Source organism: Scyliorhinus canicula, chromosome 5, assembly GCF_902713615.1.
Source record: "Scyliorhinus canicula chromosome 5, sScyCan1.1, whole genome shotgun sequence".
NCBI classification, from domain to species: domain Eukaryota; kingdom Metazoa; phylum Chordata; class Chondrichthyes; order Carcharhiniformes; family Scyliorhinidae; genus Scyliorhinus; species Scyliorhinus canicula.
Genome location: NC_052150.1, coordinates 191,865,895 through 191,891,499, shown reverse-complemented (window position 1 = coordinate 191,891,499; position 25,605 = coordinate 191,865,895). Strand labels below are relative to the sequence as shown.

General features: G+C 49.7%; 1 protein-coding gene across 3 annotated transcripts in view; it reads right to left on the bottom strand.

Moving 5' to 3' along the window:
* The window catches only part of LOC119966503 (cAMP-responsive element modulator-like), a 191,265-nt gene that overhangs the window by 53,225 nt on the left and 112,435 nt on the right, over window positions 1–25,605 (bottom strand). For all 3 annotated transcript variants that reach the window (XM_038798300.1, XM_038798301.1, XM_038798302.1), the window contains exons 6-7: window positions 25,455–25,597; window positions 13,934–14,122 (exon numbers count right to left, since the gene is read on the bottom strand). In XM_038798300.1, the coding sequence (XP_038654228.1) occupies window positions 13,934–14,122; window positions 25,455–25,597 (332 nt within the window). The remainder of the gene's footprint in view (window positions 1–13,933; window positions 14,123–25,454; window positions 25,598–25,605) is intronic.

The following is a 25,605-nucleotide window of genomic DNA, read 5'->3' as shown; positions in this document are numbered from 1 at the left end:
TTGCAAAAATGGCAGAGGAGAGGGGTTTGTCGTCGACCGGAAAGCTGCCAATGGAGCAGTTGACAAGCTTCATTGAGGACGAATTTCGGCAGTAGCGTAAATAAATGAAGAGTGACAGGTTAAAGACAATTGTGGGGCAGTGGCATCTCTTTGAGGGACTTTGGAACGGGTGGAGAAGAGCCTGGAGGTACAGGGACTGACGATCCAAGAGGTGGAGACGATGGTGTCTGACCAGAGTGACCGGATTGTGACTTTGGAAGCAGAGGTGGCGATGCTGGGGGGGGGGGGGGGGGGCATATTTAAGACGCTGCAGGCAAAGGTGGAGGACCAGGAAAACAGGACCAGGCTGAAAAATCTGAGGATCGTGGGCCTACTAGAGGGAGTGGAGGGAACGAGTGCAACGGGCTATGTCTCGAGGATGCTGGCCAGTTGGTGAACAAGAAGATGCTGGACAAGGCCCCAGAGGTGGACCGGACCCATACATCCCTGAGGCAGAAGCCAAGACCAGGGGAGTCGCTGTGGGTGGTGATTGTGCACATGTATAAGTTCTAGGACAAGGTAAAGATTCTGAGGTGGGCCAGGGTGAAGCGGGATTGCGATTGGGAAGGAAATCGAAAGAGGGTAAATTCTTCCTCCTCGTGTGCGCGGCTTAGCCTCATCCAATTCAAGGTGCTGCATAGGGCCCACATGACTGGGACGAGGATGAATAGGTTTTTGGGGGTGAAGATAGGTGTGCCAGGTGCTCGGGGAGTCCAGCGAACCATGCCCATATGTTCTGGGCATGCCCGGCATTGGAGGAGTTCTGGAAGGGGGTGGCGAGGACGGTGTCAAGGGTGGTGGGATCCAGGGTCAAGCCAGGATGGGGACTCGCGATCTTTGGGGTTGGGGTAGAGCCGGGAGTGCAGGAGGCGAAAGAGGCCGGTGTGCTGGCCTTTGCGTCCCTAGTAGCCCGGCGAAGGATTTTGCTACAGTGGAAGGACGCGAGGCCCCCAAGCGTGGAGACCTGGATCAATGACATGGCGGGCTTTATTAAGCTTGAGAAGGTTAAATTCGCCCTGAGAGGATCGGTGCAAGGGTTCTTTAAACGGTGGCAACCTTTCCTCGACTTTCTGGCTCAACGATAGGGTACTGGGACAGTAGCAGCAGCAACCCGGGGGGGGGGGGCGTTGATTATGTTAGCTTATTTATTTAAATTTGATTTATCTAATTTTAATTTATGGTTAAGTTCTCTTGTTTGGGGGGGGGGGGGTGGGGGAATGTGATACATGTGATGTTACGGTATGGGGGGAATTGTGGGTGTTATGGGGCGGTTAGTTGCATATTACTGCTTTTTGCTATACTTTTTGTTATATTTTCTGCAAAAAATTCCAATAAAAAAATTTAAAAAAAAAAAAAAAGGGAAGGAAATCGAATCCGGATTGATCAGGACATTGGTGTGGTGCTGGCCAAGGGACAGATGGGGTTCAATAAGGCCAAGGCAGTGTTGTACCAGCACTAGATTCGGTTTAGGGTACTGTACCCTGCCAGACTTTGAGTCGCTTTCAAGGCACAGGAATATTACGCAGGGACACCTGCGGAAGCAAATGACCTTATTAAGGAACATAAGCTGGGGGAAGGGTGAAGGGGGAATATTACGCAGGGACACCTGCGGAAGCAAATGACCTTATTAAGGAACATAAGCTGGGGGAAGGGTGAAGGGGGACTGTGGGTGAAAATTCTGTCTTTGTTGAATTTTGTTACCTTTTTCTGTTTGCTAGATGGGAAAGGTTGTTATGAGGGTGGTTGCACCCTTCTTTTTTTGAGGGAGGAGGCGACTTGTTGTTATGCAGGTTGTGTTTGATCATGTACGCCCCGTGGGGCGTATCTTGGGTGGGCCCCATTCAGAGTGGGAATAGGGGGGCAGAGCCTACGGATGCTGGATTCGGGGGGGGGGGGGGAGGAGGAGGTGGGTAGCAGAGGGGGGGGGGGAGGAGGTGGGTAGCAGAGGCTTCTGGTGAGAATTGTGACATGGAATGTCCGCGGGCTATATGGGCTGGTTAAGCAGTTCCGGGTGTTTGCGCACTTGCAAAATTTGAGAGCAGAGGTTATTTTCCAGCCTGAGACGCACCTCTAGGTGAAAGATCAGGTGAGGTTGAGGAAGGGATGGGTGGGGCAAGCGTTTGACTCGAAGTCGAAGGTGGTTGCAATACTGTTAAACAAGAAAATGGAGTTTACGGGGGCTAGGGACGGAGGTTTATGATAGTGAATGGGGTGCTAGTGGGGGCTTCAGTGGGTGTTGGTGAATGTGTATGCGCCTAATTGGGATGATGCTGGATCCATGAAGATGCTATTAGTGGCGATCCCAGATTTGGACTCTCACCAGCAGATTATGGGGGCGGATTTTAAATATGTATAGGAGCCGAGAGTGGATAGATCAAGCACTAAGTCGATGGGGAGGTTGAGAATGGTACGAGAGCTGGGAGGGTTTATGGAGAGGATGGGGATGGCGGATCCATGGAAGTTTGGGCACCCTGGAAAAAGGAGTACTCCTTCTCGTATGTGTATCGGTTATATTCCCGGATTGACTTTTTTGTGGTGAGCCGGGTGGTGCTGATGGGGTGGAAGGTGCGGAGTATGTGGGAATAATGATTTCTGACCACGCCCCATTCTATCCAGATGTGAGACTTTGTTCGGGTCAGGCACAGAGGCCAGGTTGGCTTTTGGCCATCAAAGGGTTCTATGGGTAAGTGGCAGTGGCGATTCAGAATTATGTTGAGCTTAATCAGAAGGGGGGGGGGGGGGGGGTATCAGCAGCCACAATTTGGGAAGCCTTGAAGGCGGTGGTCTGGGGGGAAATTATTTTGTTCAAGGCCCATAAAGATAGGATGGGGAGGGAGGGGACAGCACAGTCGTTAGCACTGCTGCCTCACGGCGCCGAGAACCTTGGTTTGATCCCGGCCCTGGGTCACTATCCATGTGGAGTTTGCACATTCTTCCTGCATCTGCATGGGTCTCACCCCCCATAACGCAAAGATGTGCAGGGTAGGTGGGATGGCCATGCTAAATTGCGAGTGCCAGAGGTGATTGTGGCAATCACCTCTGGCAGAGAAGGCCTTTGACCAGGTAGCGTGGGGGTATTTGTTTAAAATCCTGGGGAGATTTGTGTTCGGGCAGAGGTTTGTGGCGTGGTTTTGGTTGCTGTATACATCCCCCATGGCAAGTGTGTGAAGGAATTAGACGAACTTCGGGTATTTTGGGCTGCACAGGGTATGAGGCAGGGGTGTCCACTGTATCGCTATTGTTCACGTTGGCGATTGAGCCCTTGGCGAAAGCACTTCGGCGTTGGCTGAGTGGCGGGGGATTGAGATGGGCGGCAGTTAGCACTGGGTGTCATTGTATGCCAATTAACGGTTGCTATTCGTTATAGACCTGTTAGAAAGCATGGGCAGAGCAGCACGGTGGCGCAGCGGGTTAGCCCTGATGCCTCACGGCACCTAGGCCCCAGGTTCGATCCTGGCTCTGGGTCACTGTCCATGTGAAGTTTGCACATTCTCCCTGTGTTTGTGTGGGTTTCGTCCCCACAATCCAAAAATGTGCAGGCTAGGTGGATTGGACTTGCTAAGTTGCCCCTTAATTGGGGAAAAAAATGAAATGGGTACAGTAAATTTTTTTTTTTTTTAAAAAGAAAGCACGGGCAGAATCATGGAGAGGTTTATGGCCTTTCTGGGCGATAAATTGAATGTAGGGAAAAGAGAGATGCTCCCGGTGAATGCAGTGGGGCTAGGGCCGAACCTGGGGGCACTGCCATTTAAGGTGGCAAGGGAGCGAATCCTGACTCACATCGGGGGATTCAGGTAACGCATGAGTGGACCACAATACATAGGTGGAATTTGATGGGGTTGATGGAGAAGGTTAACCTTTTAAGGTCCCAGGGGACCTTAAAAGGTCGGGTGCGCTGCACCGTACATGGCTATATTTGAGAGGCTGCTTGTCGTGGGGGAGTGGAGAGTAAATGGGGGAAAAATGTACAAACTACTCTGTTGGATTGTATTATTATATTGAATGTGTTTGGAATAAAATATAATTGGAAAAAAAAATCATTGAGGATGGGGATATTTGTGGTGCCTCCTCCTAGTGTGTTGTTTATTTCTCCACTATCATTCAAGGTTGATGTGACAGGACTGCCAAGCTCAGATTTGATCCTTTGGTTGGGGAATTGCTTAGTTCTGTCTGTCACTTGCTGCTTATGTTGTTTGGCACGCAAGTAGTCCTGTGCTGTAGGCTTCACCAGTTTAACTAATTTTTAGGTATGCCTGGTGCTGCTTCTGTCATGCCCCTCTTGCACTCTTAATTGAATCAAGGTTGATCAAGGTTGATCCCCTGGCTTGGTGGTAATGGTACAGCAGGGGATATGCCGGACCATGAAGTTCCAGATTGTGGTTGTATACAATTATGCTGCGGCTGATGGCACATAGTGCTTTAGGGTTAACCAGTCTTGAGTTGCTCGATCTTTTCGTAATCTTTCCAATTGAGCACAGAAACAGGCCCTTCAGCCCAGCTAGTCCATGCCACCCAGTTTCTATCACTAAGATAGTCCCATTTGCCCGCCTTTGGCCCACACCCCTCTATACCCACCCTGCCCTTAATTGTACCCGCCTCTATCACTGCCTCTGGCAGCTCGTTCCAGATGCTCACCACCCTCTGTGAACACATTTCCCCTCTGGTCTCTTTTGTTCATAGAATTTACAGTGCAGAAGGTGGCATTCGGCCCATCGAGTCTGCACCAGCTCTTGGAAAGAGCACCCTACCCAAGCCCACACCCTCACCCTATCCCCATAACCCAGTAACCCCACCCAACAGTAAGGGCAATTTAGCATGGCCAATCCACCTAACCTGCACATCTTTGGACTGTGGGAGTAAACTGGAGCACCCGGAGGAAACCCACGCACACACGGGGAGAACGTGCCGACTCCGCACAGACAGTGACCCAAGCCGGGAATCGAACCTGGGACCCTGGAGATGTGAAGCAAATGTGCTAACCACTATGCTACCGTGCTGCCCTATTTCTCCCCTCTCACCTTAAACCTATGCCCTCTAGTTCTAGACTCCTCTACCATGGGAAAACATGTTGACTATCTAACTTATCTATGCTCCTCATTATTTTATAGACCTCTATAAGATCACCCCTAAGCCTCCATTCCAGGGAAAAAAGTCCCAGCCTATCCTTATAACTCAGACCATCAAGTCTTGGTTCATCTTTATTCTGGGTAGGGACTGCCCTGCTAGCTGAAAAAGTTAGTTCACATGAGCATAGTGGTGGGGGTGCCTGCAGTTCATTATTTCACGGTAGGGTTTAGATGAGCTGAGGGTTTTTGTTTTATTTGGGGTTGGGGGCTTTTGGGGTAGGAGGGGGTTGAGGTTTGTGCTCACCTTTTGGCTGTTAGTTTGTTTTTTTTGGGTGTGGTGATGTTGGGAGGTGGGGGGAGGGCAGGGAAGGCTTTCTAACGGTGACTACAGCTTGTTCTTTGGTTTTTTTTGATGACGGGTTTGGTGGCCATCTTGAGTCGGCTCAATGCCTACGGTTTATAAGGTGCTATTGGAATATCTCTTTTGGTGGAAATGGCCGACCTGAGTAGAGGAGGTAGTGGAAGGCCTCCAATTCGGCTGGTCACTTGGAATGTAAGAGGGTAAAACAGGCCAGTGAAAAGGTCGAAGATATTTGCTCACTTGAAGAGCTTGAAAGCTGATGCGGTGTTTCTGCAGGAGACCCATTTGCGGATCGGGGACCAGACACGGTTACGGAAGGGATGGGTGGGGCAGGAGTCCCACTTGGGGTTTGATGGTAGGACCCAGGAGGTTGCAGCCGTGGTTAATAAAAGAGATTCTTTTACGGCTACTTAAATTATGGCGGTCCCAAACGGGGAACATGTGATTGTCAGTGGGCAGGCACCTCGGTGGTCCAATGAGCGTGTATGCTCCAAATTGGGATGGTACGGCTTTTATTAACAAGCTACTGGCTTCTTTTCTGGATTTAGACTCACACCAGCTAATTTTGGGGGGCAGGGGAAGGACTTTAATTGTATTTTAGTTCCACAAATGGACTGATCTAGGCCTAAGTCTTTGGTTCCATCAGGGGTGGCAAAAGCATTGGAGGCTTTTATGGGGCAGATGTGAGGGAGGCACAAAGATGTGCAGGTTAGGTGGATTGGCCATGCTAAATTGCCCTTACTGTTGGGTGGGGTTACTGGGTTATGGGGATAGGGTGAGGGGACAGACTCATGGCAGTTTTTATATCCAAGGGATAAGGACTTTTCGTTCTTCTCCCATGTGCATCAGGTCTATTCTCACATTTACTTTTTTGTGTTTTTGTCGTCTTCCTGGGGCAGAGTATTCAGCAATTGTTATTTCAAATCATGTTCCACATTTTGTGGATTTAGTGTTTGAGCCGGGTCCTTCTCGACACCTAGTGGAGATTGGACACGGGGCTGTTAGCAGATAAGGGTTTCTGTGAGCGCATGACCTCCACCATTGAGGAGTCCATTACATTCAATAAGGGTGACTCTGTCTCCCCTTCTACGTTTTGGGAGGCCCTCAAGGTGGTCATTAGGGGAGAGATCATTTCTTATAAGTTACACAGGAATAGAACAAGGTGGAGCGGCAGAGGCTCGTGACATCCACCCTAGAGGTGGACCACCACTACTCAATTACTTTTACACTAGAGTTCTTGGCTAGTAAGGAGTAGTTGCGGATAGAATTTGACCTATTCTCATTGGGTAAGACGGTGGGCCAGCTATGACGCTCGAGGTGGACTTTTTATGAGCATGGGGAGAAAGCTATCAAACGGGACTCTTTTGTTTGTCCTCAGTGAGGAATGCCTGGCTGAGTTCGCATTTATCTAATTTCCTGCACTGACAAGCTCAGCTCGCCAGTGCAGGAAGAGATCGGGGCGTCATTTTTAAATGACGTCCTAGTCCCTCGATCCCCACCGCGACCTCTGGACCTGCCAATGCCCCAACTTACCTGTTAGGGGTCTTTGAGCCCCCCCCACCCCCACCCCACATCATAAGGATTCATCCCTGGGCCCGATCCCTGGCAAGAGCAACCGGCATCAGTGCACTGTGCCAGCCTGGCACCTTGGCAGTGCCACTGCCAGCCTGACAGTGCCACCTGGGCACTCTGCTAGTGCCAGAGTGATGCAACAAGGGTGCCTGGGTGGCAGTGCCAGCGGTAGCACCAGGGTACCACCCTGCCCAGGGCCCAACCACCTGGGGGACCTCCGATGCCCTGGGAGACCCTCTTAGGTGCTGTTACGCCTGGTTCACATTTGTGTGGACCAGAGCTAAATGGCACCATAGAGAGATCTTCCAGGCACGGCCATTCGATCGGGCCCTACAGTTTTATGGTGGCATTAAAAGAAAAGTACTAAGGGGCTGCACATATGTGTGAAGGAAAGTTGTACGCCACAGCTGAGCTTGGCGAGGGGGTGGTGTAGTGGTATTGTCACTGGGCTAGTAATCCAGAGACCCCGGGTAATGCTCTGTGAAACCGGGTTCGAATCCTGCCAGGGCAGGTGGCAAAATTTGAATTCAATACAAATCTGGAATTAAAAGTCGAATGATGACCATGAAACCATTGTCATGAGAGGGCATGAGAGAGGAACTGGCGAAAATCGACTGGAAGCAGACCCTAGTGGGAAAGACAGTAGAGCAAAAATGGCAGGAGTTTGTATGCATAATTGAGGACACTGTACAGAGGTTCATCCCCAAGAAAAGAAAGATTATCCGGGGAGGGATTAGACAGCCATGGCTGACAAAGGAGGTCAGGAAATGTATCAAAAAAAAAGAGAGATCCTATAAAGTGGCCAAAAGCACTGGGAAATCAGAAGATTGGGAAGGCTACAAAAACAAACAGAGGTTAACAAAGAGACAAATAAGGAAGGAGAGGATCAAATATGAAGGCAGGCTAGCCAGTAATATAAGAAATGATAGTAAAAGTTTCTTTCAATACATAAGAAACAAACGACAGGCCAAAGTAGACATTGGGCCAATTCAAACTGATTCCGGAAGGCTAGTGATGGGAGACGAGGAAATGGCTGGAGAACTTAATAAGTACTTTGCGTCTGTCTTCACAGTGGAAGACATGAGTAATATCCCAAAAATTACAGAGGGTCAGGGGGCTGAGTTGAGTATGGTTGCCATTACAAAAGAGATGGTGCTAAAAAAGCTAAAAGGTCTTAAAATTGACAAATCTCCTGGCCCCGATGGGCTACACCCTAGAGTTCTAAGCGAGGTGGCTGAAGAAATAGCGGAAGCGTTGGTTGAGATCTTTCAAAAATCACTGGAGTCAGGGAAAGTCCCGGACGATTGGAAGATCGCTGTTGTAACCCCCTTGTTCAAGAAAGGATCAAGACAAAAGATGGAAAATTATAGGCCAATTAGCCTAACCTCAGTTGTTGGTAAAATTCTAGAATCGATCGTTAAGGATGAGATTTCTAAATTCTTGGAAGAGCAGGGTCGGATTAGAATAAGTCAACATGGATTTAGTAAGGGGAGGTCGTGCCTGACGAACCTGTTAGAATTCTTTGAGGAGGTGACAAGTAGGTTAGACCAGGGAAACCCAGTGGATGTGGTCTATCTGGATTTCCAAAAGGCCTTTGATAAGGTGCCACACAGGAGGCTGCTGAGTAAGGTGAGGGCCCATGGTGTTCGAGGTGAGTTACTGGCATGGGTTGAGGATTGGCTGTCTGACAGAAGGCAGAGAGTTGGGATAAAAGGTTCTTTTTCGGAATGGCAGCCGGTGACCAGCGGTGTCCCACAGGGTTCAGTGTTGGGGCCGCAGCTGTTCACCATATATATTAATGATCTGGATGAAGGAACTGGGGGCATTCTAGCGAAGTTTGCCGATGATACGAAGTTAGGTGGTCAGGCAGGTAGTGCTGAGGAAGTGGGGAGGCTGCAGAAGGATCTAGACAGTTTGGGAGAGTGGTGCAGGAAATGGCTGATGCAATTCAACGTGAGAAAATGTGAGGTCTTGCACTTTGGAAAAAAGAATCCAAGCATAGACTACTTTCTAAACGGTGAGAAAATTCATAATGCCAAAGTACAAAGGGATCTGGGAGTGCTAGTCGAGGATTCCCTAAAGGTAAACATGCAGGTTGAATCTGTGATTAAGAAAGCGAATGCAATGTTGTCATTTATCTCAAGAGGGTTGGAATATAAAAGCAGCGATGTGCTACTGAGCCTTTATAAGGCTCTGGTTAGGCCCCATTTGGAGTACTGTGTCCAGTTTTGGGCCCCACATCTCAGGAAGGAGATACTGGCACTGGAGCGTGTCCAGCGGAGATTCACACGGATGATCCCAGGAATGGCGGGTCTAACATATGATGAACGGCTGAGGATCCTGGGATTGTATTCATTGGAGTTTAGAAGGTTAAGGGGAGATCTAATAGAAACTTACAAGATAATACATGGCTTAGAAAGGGTGGACGCAAAGAAACTGTTTCCGTTAGGTGAGGAGACGAGGACCCGTGGGCACAGCCTTAGAATTAGAGGGGGTAAATTCAGAACAGAAATGCGGAGACATTTCTTCAGCCAGAGAGTGGTGGGCCTGTGGAATTCATTGCCGCGGAGTGCAGTGGAGGCCGGGACGCTAAATGGCTTCACGGCAGAGATAGATAAATTCTTGATGTCGCGAGGAATTAAGGGCTACGGGGAGAATGCTGGTAGGTGGAGTTGAAATGCCCATCAGCCATGATTGAATGGCGGAGTGGACTCGATGGGCCGAATGGCCTTACTCCAACTCCTATGTCTTATGGTCTTATGGTCTTAATTGTTGTAAAAACCCACATGATTCACTATTGTCTTTTAGGGAAGGAACTCTATCATCCTTACCTGTGACTCCAAATCCACAGCAATGCCACCTGAAATTAATGTTCAAGGGCAATTGAGGATAAGTAACATGGGAGCAGCTTGGCAAAACCGCCAAGGCTGTGAGGGAGCAAGGCATTGAAGGGCCTTGTCAAATCACGAGGACGAGTTGGGCTCTTTGGAGGCTGAAATGCTACTTATGGCAGACAGAAACAAGGGCCTAAAAGCCAAAGTGGACTATATGGAGGTCAGGTCAAGGTGTATGAACCTCGGCTTGCTGGAGGAAGTAAATTTCTTGCAAATGATCTCTCGGCTGGTAGGTGGAGAGGAAGTGTTCGCTCCACCAGAGTTGAAAAGGGTGCATCAGGCCTTGCAATAGCGGCCAAAGACAAACGAGCCACTGCGCGAGGTGATCATAAGGTTTCACAATTACCAAAAGGGCCAAGAAATGTCAAGAGTATCGGCTGGGATGAAAATATGGTGCGCGTAAACCAGGACATTGGGACTGAATTGGCGAAGTGGAGGGCAGCCTTTAACGGCTTGAAAGCGATGTTGTATAACAATGGTTTTGCGGTTCAGAGTGGTGTATCCAGCGAAGCTGAGAGTTGTTTGGGTTCGGAGGACAATTGTTCCGACTGGCTGGAGCAGGCCAAGGCCTTTGTCGACGAACAAAGACTGGGAGTGGTTTGAGGAGGATTAGTGTGCGGCTTTTTTCTTTCTGTGTAAGTTGAGCTGGGTTCTACTTACACAGAATTACAATATTGCAAAATTGTGGGTTATGATTCTTGCCTTTTTCTAGTTTTTCCAATTAAGGGGCAATTTAGCATGGCCAATTCACCTAACCTGCACATCTTTTTGGGTTGGAAGAGGGAAACCCACGCGGACACAAGGAGAATATGCAAACTCCACACGTATAGTGACCCGGGGCCGGGATCGAACCCTGGTCCTCAGCGCCTAAAGGCAGCAGTGCTAACCACTGCGCCACCGTGCCGCCCTTGTTGTTCGTCTTTGATGACAGTTGGGAGTTTTGGTTTATTTTTTTCTCTTCAGATTAGATCCACTGGGGGGTGGTAGAACAAGGGGCTTTTGGATATGGTAACTGGAGGGAAAGAGAAACAGGTGTTAGGTTAGGGGCTGGAATATGGGAGTAGGTGACATGGGCATAAATTTTTTAAAATATATTTTTATTCTCCTTTTTCACATTTTCATCATATTTACAACAAATAATTAACAATAACAACAAATACAATGGCAATCCCAGCGCCAACAATCCCCTCATCCCACGCACCCTCAGACAGCTCCCAACATTTTGAATACAATCACCAATGAAAAAGAATAATCATTAATTTAAAATTTTCAACCCCCCCCAACGTTCCCCCAATTCATGAAAATGCATGATGAACAAGGCCCGCGAGTTGTAGAACCCTTCCATCCTCCCCCTCAAGTTGTAGATGTCACTCGACTGTTTCAGGGGGATCTTAGTGCATTGGGAATTGGGCTTGTTATTGGCAAATAACATTTAATTTGGAAAAGTGCAGTGTCACGCACATTCATCCAGAAGCGAAAAGCATTAAAGCAAGTTCAAACAAATTCTAATACGTGTATTGTTAAAGATTCATGAGCAATGTTGTGAACCATTAGTTAAAGAGAATAAATGAAGTGTATTTATTAGACAAAAGCGTCTGGTATTTTTCGATCATACTGTGGCATTTTCAACATGTTGAGTAGGATAGACTAAGGATAGATCTAGAAGCCCAAGATCAGGACATCAATAGCCAATGTTAAGTGGTCATAGACCAATAAATCAGAGAAAAGCTCTCCAGTTCAACCACATCCAGTTAAGAATGATAATAGACCAATCAGGCAACTAAATGGAAGGAGCATGCGATGTGAACTTTCCCAACTATAGCAGAGCCCAGCACAAAGAATCTTTTTAGCTCATTGTGCCTGTTGAATGATCCTATTTCCAGCCCTTTTCTCACAAGCCTGGAATTTATTCCCCTTCAAATTTTCATCTAATTTCCTTTTGGGAGTTATTATTGAATCTGATTTCATCATACATTCCATACCATAACACACTGCATAAATAAAAATATTCTCTGACTTTGCCTTTTCTGCCAACTACTTTAAATCTGCTTCCTCTGGTTGCTAGAAACAATTTTACCTTTTCAACTATCAAAACCCTTCATGATTTTGAACATCTCTATTAAATCTTCACTAAATTTTCTCTGTACTAAGGAAAATAATTCATGTTATGTAGCCTCTTCAGATAAGATGCCACATCCCTGGAAACATTCTAGTCAGGCCATTAAAAAAAAACAAGTATGAGATTTTATTTCTATAAGGATAGAGTTGAAAAGTAGGAAAGTTATGCCACACTGCCAAATTTTAAGAATCCTGTGTGGAGTTCTGGTTGCTATAGGATAGAAAGCATATAGAGGCACTGGAGAGGATGCAGAAAGAAATTACAAGAATTATATCAGAAAAACGAGGGTGCATACATATGGAAAGAACAGACAGCCTGGCTCTCTTCTCACTTGAAAAAAACTGGGAAGTGACCTAATACAGGGGCATCACGGTAGCACAGTGGTTAGCATAGTTGCTTCATAGCGCCACGGTCCCAGGTTCGATTCCCGGCTTGGGTCACTGTCTGTGCGGATTCTGCACATTCTCCCCGTGTGTGCGTGGGTTTCCTCCGGGTGCTCCGGTTTCCTCCACAGTCCAAAGTTGTACGGGTTAGGTGGATTGGCCATGCTAAATTGCCCTTAGTGTCCAAAAGGTTAAGTGGGGTTATGGGGATAGGGTGGAATCGTGGGCTTGAGTAGGGTGCTCTTTCCAAGGGCCGGTGCAGACTCGATAGCACGAAAAGCCTCCTTCTGCACTGTTGATTCTGTAATTCTATCAGTCTTTCTCTTTATGTCCATTCTATCAAAATCTTTTATAATTTGGATGTTGCCTCTTGTGGGGAATAGCAAACCCGGAAGCCATCAATATAAGAATGTCACCAAGAAATCCAACAAGGAGTTCAGAAGAAACAGCTTCCTCCAAAGTGGGCTAACGTGGAACTCACTACCACAGGGGTTGTAGAGGTTTGATAGTATAGGCACATTTAAAGGGAAACTAGACAAGCATATAAGGGAGAAGCGAATAAAGGTAATGATAGTAGATTGAGATGATGCAAGGTGGGAGGAGGTACGAATGGGACAAACATCGGTAGGACTGAATGGGCCGAATGGCCAGTTTCTGTGCCATATGTACTATGCAATCTTCTCTGCACTCTCTCTCCAAGATACTTGTGCTTTCATGCCAAACAGTTGGAATTACTTGGCCTTCAACAGAGTTCCCTACCAGCATAAATGCCAGAGATCAGTCAATTCAAATCCCTCCATCTGTCATTAGAAGCAGTGGAAATGCTCCTTCCGCTCTCAGGCAATTTAATATTCCTCTCTGCTAACTTCATATACCTCTCTCCTTCTCTGCTGACTTCATACGTATTGCTCTCGCCATAAATGAGGCACTTATTGCCAGTGCATGCTTAAAAATTGTAGACAGTTACCTCCTATTGACTTCAGAAGAGCAGCAAAGAAAATATTATGAGCATTTGACTGTGAGACAGCGATGTTATCTTTTTGAAAGTTATGGTTAAAACGTGGTACTGTTTACATGATACTAAGCTAAATTTTGATTCTATTCCCAAATACTGACCAATACTAATTTATATTAACGGTGAAATCGTTGAACGAAAAAATGCTTCGCTATTTTTTTCCAAGCAGTCACACAAAGCTTGCTTGCTTGGCGTATGATAGAATTTCTTTGGACCAGCGTTTCCTCCATCCTATTGATACTAACTTGCCCGACTCAATGGGCCGAATGACCTCCATCTGCACTTTAGGGGTTCTATGGATTTTTATGTCATCTGCTATTTTTCTAAATTACAGCAATGAAGAATACTTGTAGTTTTTCTGATAAAGCTAGCCTTTCCTTTTATGTCAGACCGTCAGCTCTCAACACAACCCTTTAGGTTTTCAATACTTTTCTTCTAAACACTACTGCAATATCACCTTGCCAAATAAATCTACTTCGCATACCTTGAACAACGACTTGGCTGCCTGGAACAAAGAACTGTTGTGTCCCATCACTTGACTGTGTAGCATATTGCACAATGGTTGCCCCAGGCTGAGGCGTTCCAGCATTTGTCATTGTAAGTGTCTGTAGTCCCTGTACACCATCAGCTCCTGGATTTGCAATCTGGATAGTTCCACCTTGAGCAATGGCAACTGAAAAGAAAAGATGAAAGTAGGTTAAAATGCCAGACAAGGTATAGAATTTCTTTTTCCAAAAAATATAATCTTGATGACATGGCAGAGAAATTGTGAAGAGAAACTACCTTGACAAACTGGAATACTGAACTACATAGATTTTATGATCATTTTGAAGTTAATCAAATGTTTAAAAAGCATTCATATTGGTTTCCCACTGTTGAATCTGCTGCGGTGCCAATTTTTCATTTTGGCAATGCAAAGTTAATTGCCACAACTTTGCAATTTAGAAATGAAACTAAAAGTTTACAAGGTAAAGATTTAACACTGAAATGGATGTAAAGGTTCAAAGATGCATGGTTACACATGTTAAAAAGTCACCAACGACACCAGGATTATACATATCGTTTTTAAAAATTAGCTGGACTTCCGGTGGCAGCCATGGAGTGAGTGGTCGCATATTCGGCAGCTACTGCTCATGGTGGTCTTTTTGTGGCCTTTACGCCAGTTTGTTGCAGGAATTTTGTAAGAAAAAGGTGCAGAAGAGAGTGCCCCTAGTTTATGGAGCTGCGGTACAGAAGTGCCTGGAAAAAAATGAACTTGTTGGTTGAGGGGAGCGAGAAGCAGACAGCACAAGCGGAGATGGCAGATGTGCAGGGTCTGGCCCCATCGGCTCGGTGGCCAATTGACCAGTTGGTGAGCTTCCTGAATGGGAAGTTCACCCAACTGTGGAAAGAAAGTGAGGAGGACCTGGCCCGGGCGGTGGACTCGATCAACGCAGTGGTTGACCATGTGGAGACGAGACTGGAGGCCCAGGGACAGGCGATCAAGAGGCTGGAAGAGCAGGCGTGGAGCAGGAGGACCAGTCCACCTCGATGGCAGCAGAGATTGGGCTGATGCTTGACCAGCAGAAGCGACTGATGGAGAACGTGGAGCACCTGGAGAATCATTCATGGAGGCAGAACATTCGGATCGTGGGTCTGCCGGAGGGAATTGAAGGATTAGATGCGGGACATACGTCGGGAAGATGCTAGAGAAGCTGCTTGGGGAAGGTGTGTTCGACCGACCTTTGGGAGGTGGATTGGGCCCACAGGGCACTGATGCGCAAATCTCAGGGGTGTGAAGCGCCGAGGGCGATGGTGGTGCAACTGCATCGGTTCCTGGATAAGGAACGTGTAGTGAGGTGGGCTGGGCAGACGAGGCGCTGCACTTGGGAAGATGTTGAGATTTGGGTGTACCAGGACCTGGGGGCAGGGTTGGCGAAGAGGAAGGCGAGCTTTAATAAGGTCAAGTCGGCCCTGTACAAGAAAGGCGTAAAGTTTGCACCCGGCCCGCCTATGGGCGACCTATTTGGGTCGGGAGTTGTACTTTGGTTCGGCGGAGGAGGCAGCGGACTTTATGAAGGAGAATGGACTGGCAAGAGAAGGAGGACCTTGAACTTTGATTGAGATCTGAATTATATTGTGAAAACTTTGGGTTTTGTTATATTACCTTGTGTAATATAGTATATTTGAACTAGCCGAGTTGATGAAATGAACAATAGTCTTCTCGTAAAGATAAACTAATTTATTGAATAATATAAATAATATTTGTGAGTTCTTTTTACTTAATACTCAACTAGTAAATAAATAAAATATAGTAAAGATAACTAACAAACTATACAATGTAATAATGAAATAACTTCTAACTTCTCTCTCTCTCTAGCTATGCTATGTCTTGTCTGTTCACTCTCCTGAAGCACACTCTCCCAGAAAGAGCGGGGAAGTCCTTTTTATGTCACCTGATAGTGAAACATCTAGAGTTGAATTGACTGTACTAGTTTACATACATTGATTATGCATATTGATATACAGAGATCACTACAGGTTTGTGTTGTTTGGAATTTTTTTTCCCATTTTTTTCTCTGTTTTCCGGTTCTGGTTGGAGTTAGGCTGGTATACGGTGCTTTGTTAAGTGATGAGGGGTGGGCCTTTGTGTTCGGACCTTGGGAGGGATTGTTTGTTTGTTTTTACTTCTTGCTTTTGTTTTGACTTTTTCACTAAGAGCGGGGTAGGGGAATCTGTGGGGCGTAGGATGCTAGATGCCATGGGCGGGGGCTGCCATGCTAGCTGGGGGGCGGGGGGGGGGGGCTAGTTCATGGAAGCAAAGTGGGGGGTGAGTTGTAGATCGATGTTGGGGGGGAGGGGGAGTGGAGGGGTTGGACGGGGGAGGGGGGTGGGGACTTTCAAAATGGAGGAGGAGGGGTTGATGACGAGGGCGGGCCAGGGAAGGTGCAGGACATGGGCCGCAGGCTGGCCTAGGAGAGGTTATGGGACGGTGGCGGGCAGCCCCCCCCGACCAGGCTGGTCACGTGGAATGTTCGGGGACTGAATGGGCCAGTCAAAAGGGCCCCTGTGTTCGCGCACTTGAGGGAACTGAAGGCGGACGTGACTATGTTGCAGGAGACACATCTGAAGGTGGGGGACCAGGTTAGGTTAAAGAAGGGATGGGTTGGACAGGTGTTCTATTCGGGGTTAAACTTTAAAACGAGGGGGGTGGCAGGCTTGATTAATAAGCGGGTGGCTTTCGAGGTGGGGAATATAGAAGCGGATCCGGGGGGGTAGATATGTTATGGTTAGTGGGAAGCTGGAGGAAATGGCTGTGGTGTTGGTAAATATATATGCCCCGAACTGGGTTGAGTTTGTTAAGACGGATACTGGGGAAGGTCTCAGACTGAGATTCACATTGACTGATTATGGGGGGAGATTTCAATACGGTCCTGGATGCAAGGTTGGACCGGTCGAGTTCTAGGTGTGGGAAGGTATCAGCTATAGCAAAGGAGCTTTGGGGGTTCGTGGAACCATGGGAGTGTCGATCCATGGCGATCTGGGAGGCCGAGGAGTAAGGAGTTTTCATTCTACTCCCATGTGCTTAAGGTGATTCCCGGATCGACTTCTTTGTGATGGACAAAACGCTGCTGGCTGAGGTGGTAGAAGCTGAATATTCAGCAATAGTGGTGTCAGATCACGCCCCGCATTGGGTGGACTTGCAAGTCAGCAAGGGAAAGGACCAGTGCCCGCAATGGAGGTTGGATGTGGGGCTGCAAGCAGAGGAGGAGATATATGAGCGGGTGAGGGAGGCCATTCGGGGATATGTAGGGATCAATGAAATGGGTGAGGCTTCAATGGAGGTGGTTTGGGAGGCACTGAAGGCAGTTATTAGGGGAGAATTCATCTCAATTTTGGCCCATAAGAAGAAGGCTGAGCGGGCGGAGTTGGACAGGCTGGTAGGCAAAATTTTACAGGTAGACAGGAGATACGCGGGCTTTTGAAGGAACGTCAGAGACTGCAGCTGGAATTGGGCTCCTGTCCACAGATAAGGTGGAGGGATAGCTGAAGAGGGTAAAGGGGTTGGTGTATGAATATGGGGAAAAAGTCAGCAGGATGCTGACGCATCAGCTGAGGAAACAGGAGGCGGCGAAAGAGATTGGGAAAGTGTGAGATACAGGGGGAAGGTGGTTTTTGGATTCGGCGGGGTAAACGATGTGTTTCACAAGTTTTATAGCAAATTGTATAAATCGGAAACCCCAGCCGCGGAGGAGGGAATGAAGTGATTTCTGGGAGGGCTGGAGTTTCCGAGGATAGATGAAGAGTTGGTAGAGGGTTTGGGAACCCCAATTGGGCTTGGGGTGGTTATCGACAGATTGGGGACGATGCAATCGGATTGGGGTGGTGCAATCAGATATAGCCCCAGGACCAGACGGATACCCGGTGGAGTTTTATAAAAAGTTTTCTGGGATCATGGGGCTGCTCTTGGTAAAGGCTTTTAACGAGTCAAAGGAGCTGGGAGTTTCCCCCAACTTTATCGCAGGCATCGATTTCCCTTATTTTGATACGGGATAAGGATCCGTAAAGCTATGGCTCCTATCGGCCAATCTCCCTGCTAAATGTGGATGCGAAATTGCTGGCAAAGATCTTTGCCACACACATAGAAGATTGTGTCCCAGGGGTAATAGGGGAGGACCCGACGGGATTTGTGAAGGGACGACACCTGACATCCAACATTAGGCGGCTCCTAAATGTGATAATGATGCCTGCGGAGCGGTACGAGGTTGAGTTGGTGGTGGCCATGGATGCAGAAAAGGCCTTTGATCGGGTGGAGTGGAGGTACTTGTGGGATGCTTTGAGAAGGTTTGGGTTTGGGCGGGGATTTGTGGAGTGGGTTCAGTTGCTATATCAGGCACCGGTGGCGAATGTAAGGACAAACCGGGATCGATCAGAGTATTTTAGTCTGTGTCGGGGGACAGGACAGGGGGTCCACTCTCCCCACTACTATTTGCCCTGGCCATAGAGCCTTTGGCAATGGCGCCAAATGCTCGGTTCTCAGGTTACAAACTGAATATGGGCAAGAGTGAGGTTTTTGCGATCCAGGCAAGGGGGCAGGAGAGGAGACTGAGGGAGATGCCGTGTAAAGTGGTGGGAGGGAGTTTTAGGTACCTGGGGATTCAAGTGGCAAGGGACTGGGGTCAGCTATGTAAACTAAATTTGGGCAGGGTGATTGAGCAAATGAAAGGGGATTTCCGTAGGTGGGACGTGGTCCCGCTGTCACTGGCGGGGAGGGTACAGACTATGAAAATGACAATGCTCCCGAGATTGCTGTTCGTGCTTCAGTGTCTTCCAATCTTCATCCCCAAGGCATTTTTTAGGAAGATGAATGCGGCGATCTCGGGTTTCATATGGGCCGAGAGAGCCCCAAGGGCAAAGAAGGTCCTTTTTTAATGGGGGCGCGGGGAGCGGGGCTTGACCCTTCTGAACTTTATTAATTACAACTGGGCGGCTAATGTATCGATGGTTAGTAAATGGGTAGTGGGGGAGGGGTCGGTGTGGGAGCGAGTGGAGGCGGCATCTTGCAAGGGCATATGTCTGAAGGCTTTGTTAACGGCACCTATGCCGTTCTCGCTGGCGCGGTACTCCACAAGCCCAGTGGTAGTGGCAGACCTGAGAGTGTGGGAGCAATGGAGGCAGCGCATGAGACTGGAGGGGGCGTCGGCGTGGTCACGGATCTGTGAAAATCACCTGTTTGGGGATCACTTCATTGAGGAGAGTTTCCCAAACTTGGAGGAGCTAGAGGAGGAGTTTGTGTTGCAGGTACGGGATTTTGTTCGGAGGCAGATCCCGAGCTTCCCTCACCTCCCACTAAGGGGACTACAGGATAAGGTGTTGTTTAAAACAGGAGTTGGGATGGGGATATTTGTGCCCGCGATCAAGGAAGCCTCCAAACCGCAGGCAAGAAATTATATTAAGTAACTATTAAGTCACTGATGCGACTTCCGGTTGCGGCTATGACTAGCTAAGCCGCACATTTGGAAGCTCCTGCAACAAAGGTGTTTTTGGGCCAATTGGAGGGCCCCAACGGCGCTGAAAAAACGAATCCCGGTGGGGGAAGGTCCCCTGAGGAGAACTAGACCGATTTTATGGTCGGTACCCGGAGTGGAGCGGCAAGAAAAACGGCAGCAGCTCCCCAAAAAAAGCGGGGGAAGAAAATCAAAATGGCGGCCGGCGGTGCACCGGAGGAGTGGAAGAAATGGGCGGAGGAGCAGCAGGCCGCTCTCCTCCGTTTTTTCACGGAGATGAAAGTGGAACTCTTAGAGTCCATGAACGCGACGGCCACCAGGTTGGTGGGAGCCCAGGCGATCCAAGAGGCGTCGATTAAAGATCTGCAGCAGGAGATGGCCGCGAGGGAGGAGGAGGCCACAGTCATCGGGGCAAAGGTGGAGGCGCACGAGGCACTCCACACGAAGTGGCAGAGCCGCTTCGAGGAGCTGGACACTCGGATGAGGAGGAAAAATTTGAGGATCCTGGGCCTGGAAGAAGGCCTGGAGGGGTCGGATCTCCCGGGATATGTGGCGGAGATGTTGAGCTCCCTGATGGGGGAAGGGGCCGGTCCGGCGCCCCTGGAATTGGAAGAGGCATACCGGGTCATGGCCAGGAGGCCTAGGGCAAACGAGCCCCCGAGGGCGGTGCTGGTGCGGTTCCAGCGGCTAAGTGATCGAGAGAAAGTCCTGAGGTGGGCTAAAAGGGAGAAAAGCAGCAAGTGGCAGAACTCGACGGTAAGGGTGTACCAGGACTGGAGTGCGGAGGTGGCAAAGCGGCGGGCCCGGTACAACCGGACAAAGGCGGTGCTACACGCGAAAAAGATCAAATTTGGAATGTTGCAACCGGCGCGCTTGTGGGTCACCTACAAGGACCAACATCATTATTTCGAGTCCCCAGAGGAGGCCTGGACCTTTGTACAAGAGGAAAAGTTGGACACGAACTAAAACCTGGGAGCACCGGCGGTCGTAGCCGCCGGGGGACTCTTGATTGTGCAAGTGGCCCTTTTCTTTTTCAGGCCAGGTCGGAACTGGGTAACAGTTTCGTGGAGTGTTTGGGGTGTTTTTTCTCGAACGGTTGACTTTTCTGAATATTTTGAAGGTTTCGAGTTGGTGGGTGTTTCTGTATATTTGTACTGTTGAAATCTCTATTGTGGGTCGTTAGCTTCTTATGGGGTGTTTTTTCCCGTTTCCAATTTCCCTTAGTTATTTACCCCTCCTACCCTTTTTCTTTGGGTGCTTGGGGGGGTTTTTTGGTTCCTTTTTTTTCTTTTCGGGTTATGGTTATCTGCGGTTATTTATACTGTTTGATGGAGGGTGATGGTTGGGCACGCGGTTAGTTGATAGTTAGTTAATTATTTTGTTATTTAAGTATGTAGTTAAGTATTTATGTATTTAGTTGCCATTGGGTATTTGTATTTATATCGTTAAGTTGGGGAGACGGGACGGGGGGGAGCGGGTTGATTATGCGGGTCTTTCTCGGGGGTTTTAAGGGGATCTTTCACGGGCGCAGATGGGGTGAACCGGGAGGAGTCGGAATGTGGCAGGAGCAGCCGGGTCAGCGGAGACCAGCTGACTCTCGGGAGTACGATGTGGGGTACATCGCGGCTAGGAGGGGTCCTAGCCAGGGGGGGGGGGGGGGGGGGAAGGGGGGGGGACTGGGGGGGGACACCGGGTTGCTGCTAGAAAGACCAGGGACGAGAAGGGGAGAGCCGGGGGGGGGTGGGGGGGGGGGGGGCCATCGCTATGGGAAGCGGGTCAGAAAAGAAGGGATGACCCGGGGCGAGCAAGGGACAAGACATGGCTAATCGACAGGGAGTAGGGACGGGTCGCTCTGCGACCCGATTGATCACGTGGAACGTAAGGGGGCTGAATGGGCCGGTCAAAAGATCAAGGGTCTTCTCACACCTGAAGGGACTGAAGGCTGATGTAGCAATGCTGCAGGAGACTCATTTGAGGGTAGCAGATCAGGTCCGCCTGAGAAGGGGGTGGGTGGGACAGGTGTTCCACTCAGGCTTGGATATCAAGAACCGGGGGGTGGCGATTTTGGTGGGAAAGAGAGTGTCGTTTGTGGCGGCAGAGGTGGTGGCAGACAAGGAGGGCAGGTACGTGATGGTGAGGGGTAGGCTGCAGGGAGAGAGTGTGGTACTGGTAAATGTGTATGCCCCGAACTGGGACGACGCGGGTTTTATGAGGCGCCTGCTGGGCCTCATCCCGGGACTGGAGGCAGGGGGCCTGATCATGGGAGGGGACTTTAATACGGTGTTAGACCCTGGGCTGGATAGATCGAGTTCCAGGACGAATAGGAGGCCGGCAGCGGCAGAGGTGTTAAGGGGGTTCATGGAGCAGATGGGAGGGGTAGACCCATGGAGATTTGGTAGGCCTAGGGCGAGGGAGTATTCTTTTTTCTCCCACGTCCACAGAGTGTACTCTAGGATCGATTTTTTCGTATTGAACAGGGGGCTGATACCGAGAGTGCAGGACACGGAGTACTCGGCCATTGCGATATCGGACCATGCACCACATTGGGTGGACGTGGACATGGGGGAGGCGCGGGACCAACGCCCGTTGTGGCGCCTGGATGTAGGGCTGTTGGCGGACGAAGAGGTGTGCAGAAGGGTGAGAACGGGCATTGAGAACTATCTGGGTACGAATGACACAGGTGAGGTGCAGGTGGGGACGGTCTGGGAGGCCTTGAAAGCAGTGATTAGAGGAGAGCTGATCTCCATAAGGGCACACAGAGAGAGGAAGGAGAGGCAGGAAAGGGAGAGGCTGGTGGGGGAGCTCCTAGAAGTAGATAGGAAATATGCGGCGGCGCCAGAGGAGGGGCTATTAAGGGAACGGCGTAGCTTGCAGGCCAGGTTCGACCTACTGACCACTAGGAAGGCGGAAATGCAGTGGAGAAGGGCGCAGGGTGCGGCGTATGAGTACGGGGAAAAGGCGAGCAGGATGCTGGCACACCAGCTTCGTAAGCGAGATGCAGCCAGAGAGATTGGGGGAGTGAGAGAGAGGGGTGGGGATGTAGTGCAGAAGGGGCAAGAGGTGAATAGGGTCTTTAGGGACTTCTATAGGGAATTGTATAGGTCTGAACCGCCGAAGAGGAGAGGGGGAATGAAGAACTTTCTCGACAAATTGGGGTTCCCAAAGGTACAGGAGGAGCTGGTGGAAGGGTTGGGGGCGCCGATAGAGCTGCAGGAGCTAATTAAAGGGATAGGCCAGATGCAGGCGGGGAAGGCGCCGGGGCCGGATGGGTTCCCGGTGGAGTTTTACAGGAAATTTGTGGACTTGGTGGGTCCAGTGCTGGTGCGAGCCTTCAATGAGGCGCGCGAGGGGGGGGTTCTGCCTCCAACAATGTCGCAGGCCCTGATCTCCTTGATTTTGAAGCGGGACAAGGACCCGGTCCAGTGCGGGTCCTACAGGCCTATCTCCCTCTTAAATGTAGATGCCAAGCTGTTAGCAAAGGTCCTGGCAACCAGGATAGAGGACTGTGTGCCAGGGGTAGTCCATGAAGACCAGACGGGGTTCGTGAAGGGACGCCAACTTAACACAAATGTTCGGAGATTGTTAAATGTGATTATGATGCCAGCAGTGGAAGGGGAGGCGGAGATAGTGGTAGCGCTGGACGCGGAGAAGGCATTTGACAGGGTGGAGTGGGAATACTTGTGGGAGACGTTGGAAAGGTTTGGGTTTGGGGAGGGATTTATCAAGTGGGTAAAACTGCTCTATTCAGCTCCGATGGCAAGTGTGGTAACAAACGGGAGGAGGTCAGAATATTTTGGGCTCCATCGAGGTACTAGGCAGGGATGTCCCCTATCTCCCTTACTCTTTGCATTAGCGATTGAGCCGTTGGCGATGGCACTGAGGGGTTCAGGGGGGTGGAGAGGACTGACAAGGGGAGGGGAGGAACATCGGGTCTCGCTCTATGCGGATGATTTGTTGTTGTATGTGGCAGACCCGGAGGGGGGAATGCCGGAGGTAATGGGGATACTAGCGGAGTTCGGGGACTTTTCGGGATATAAATTAAATCTGGGGAAAAGTGAGGTCTTTGTAATACACCCGGGAGACCAAGGGGAGGGAATTGGGAGGCTCCCCTTCAAAAGAGCAGTTAAAAGTTTTAGGTATTTGGGGGTGCAGGTGGCAAAGAACTGGGGGACCCTACACAAGTTGAACTTTTCCAGACTGGTGGAGCAGATGGAGGAGGAGTTTAAGAGGTGGGACATGGTGCCGCTGTCGCTAGCAGGGAGGGTGCAGTCAGTTAAAATGACGGTCCTCCCGAGGTTCTTGTTTTTGTTCCAGTGTCTGCCCATCTTCCTCCCCAGGGCCTTTTTCAAGAAGGTAACGAGTAGTATCATGGGGTATGTGTGGGCACATGGCACCCCGAGAGTTAGAAGGGTCTTTTTGGAGCGGAGTAGGGATAGTGGAGGGCTGGCGTTACCCAACCTTTCCGGATATTACTGGGCGGCAAATACATCGATGGTACGAAAGTGGATGATGGAAGGGGAGGGGGCAGCCTGGAAGCGCATGGAGAGGGCGTCCTGCGGCAACATAAGCTTAGGGGCACTGGTAACGGCACCATGGCCGCTCCCTCCCACGAGGTATACCACGAGCCCGGTGGTGGCGGCCACCCTCAAGATCTGGGGGCAGTGGAGGCGACACAGGGGGGAAGTGGGAGGTCTGATAGGGGCACCACTAAGAGGGAACCACAGATTTGCGCCGGGAAACACAGGAGGGGGATTCCAGAGCTGGCAGAGGGCGGGTATTAGACAACTGAGGGACTTGTTTATAGAGGGGAGGTTTGCGAGCCTGGGAGAGCTGGAGGAGAAATTTGGGCTCCCCCCGGGGAACACGTTCAGGTACCTCCAAGTGAAGGCATTTGCCAGACGACAGGTAGCGGGGTTCCCCGCGCTCCCCGACAGGGGGGTGAGTGAGAGGGTGCTATCAGGGGTCTGGGTCGGGGAGGGGAAGATCTCGGACATCTATAAGATTATGCAGGAGGTGGAGGAGGTACCAGTAGAGGAGCTGAAAGATAAGTGGGAGTTAGAGCTGGGGGAACAGATAGAGGACGGGACATGGGCAGACGCCCTGGAGAGGGTTAACTCGTCGTCGTCATGTGCGCGACTAAGTCTCATTCAATTTAAGGTACTGCATAGGGCCCACATGACGGGGACAAGGATGAGTCGGTTTTTCGGGGGTGAAGACAGGTGTATTAGATGTTCGGGAAGCCCTGCGAATCATGCACATATGTTTTGGGCATGTCCGGCACTGGAGGAGTTCTGGAAGGGGGTGGCAGGGACGGTGTCGAGAGTGGTGGGGTCCAGGGTCAAGCCAGGATGGGGACTTGCGATCTTCGGGGTTGGGGTGGAACCGGGGGTACAGGAGGCGAGGGAGGCTGGAATATTAGCCTTTGCGTCCTTGGTGGCTCGGAGGAGGATCCTGATTCAGTGGAGGGACGAAAGGCCTCCGAGTGTTAACACCTGGCTAAACGACATGGCAAACTTTATCCAATTGGAAAGGATCAAATTCGCCCTGAGAGGGTCGGTGCAGGGGTTTTCCAGGCGATGGCAACCCTTCCTAGACCTCTTGGATCAGAGATAGAAACTGAGGCCATGACAGCAGCAACCCGGGAGGGGAGGGGAGGGCGGGAGGGGGGGGAGGGGGGGGGGGGGGGGGGGGAAACGACGAAGGAAGTACGGTAGCGGCGGTGGCATGGGCAAGGCCTGCCCGAGGACGCTGCTAGAAATGATAAGTTGGTCTGACTGTCGGTTCGCCGGCGGGGGGGGGGGGGGGGGGGGGATGCGCGGGTTGGGGGGGGGGGGGGATTCTTTTTCTATTTCTTGTTAAGTAGGGGGGTTTGACTTTGTTTTGTTATAATTTAAATGTAAATGTAGGGGGGGTTAAAATGTTTGTACTTTGAAAAATTCAATAAAAATTATTTTAAAAAAAAAAAAGTCACTGATGCAAACATCAATACATCAATCAAGTTAAAATGATAGTACATACTGTATTGGCCAGTACTCGTCTGGTAGATGGATGTTGGTACTGCCATTGTAGTGATAGCAGCTGTTGCTCCCTCTTCCTCGGATTTTTCTTCATCAATCTTTGGAACACCAGGTGCATCAGAAGATAATTCATTTAGGATTTTTCTGAAATA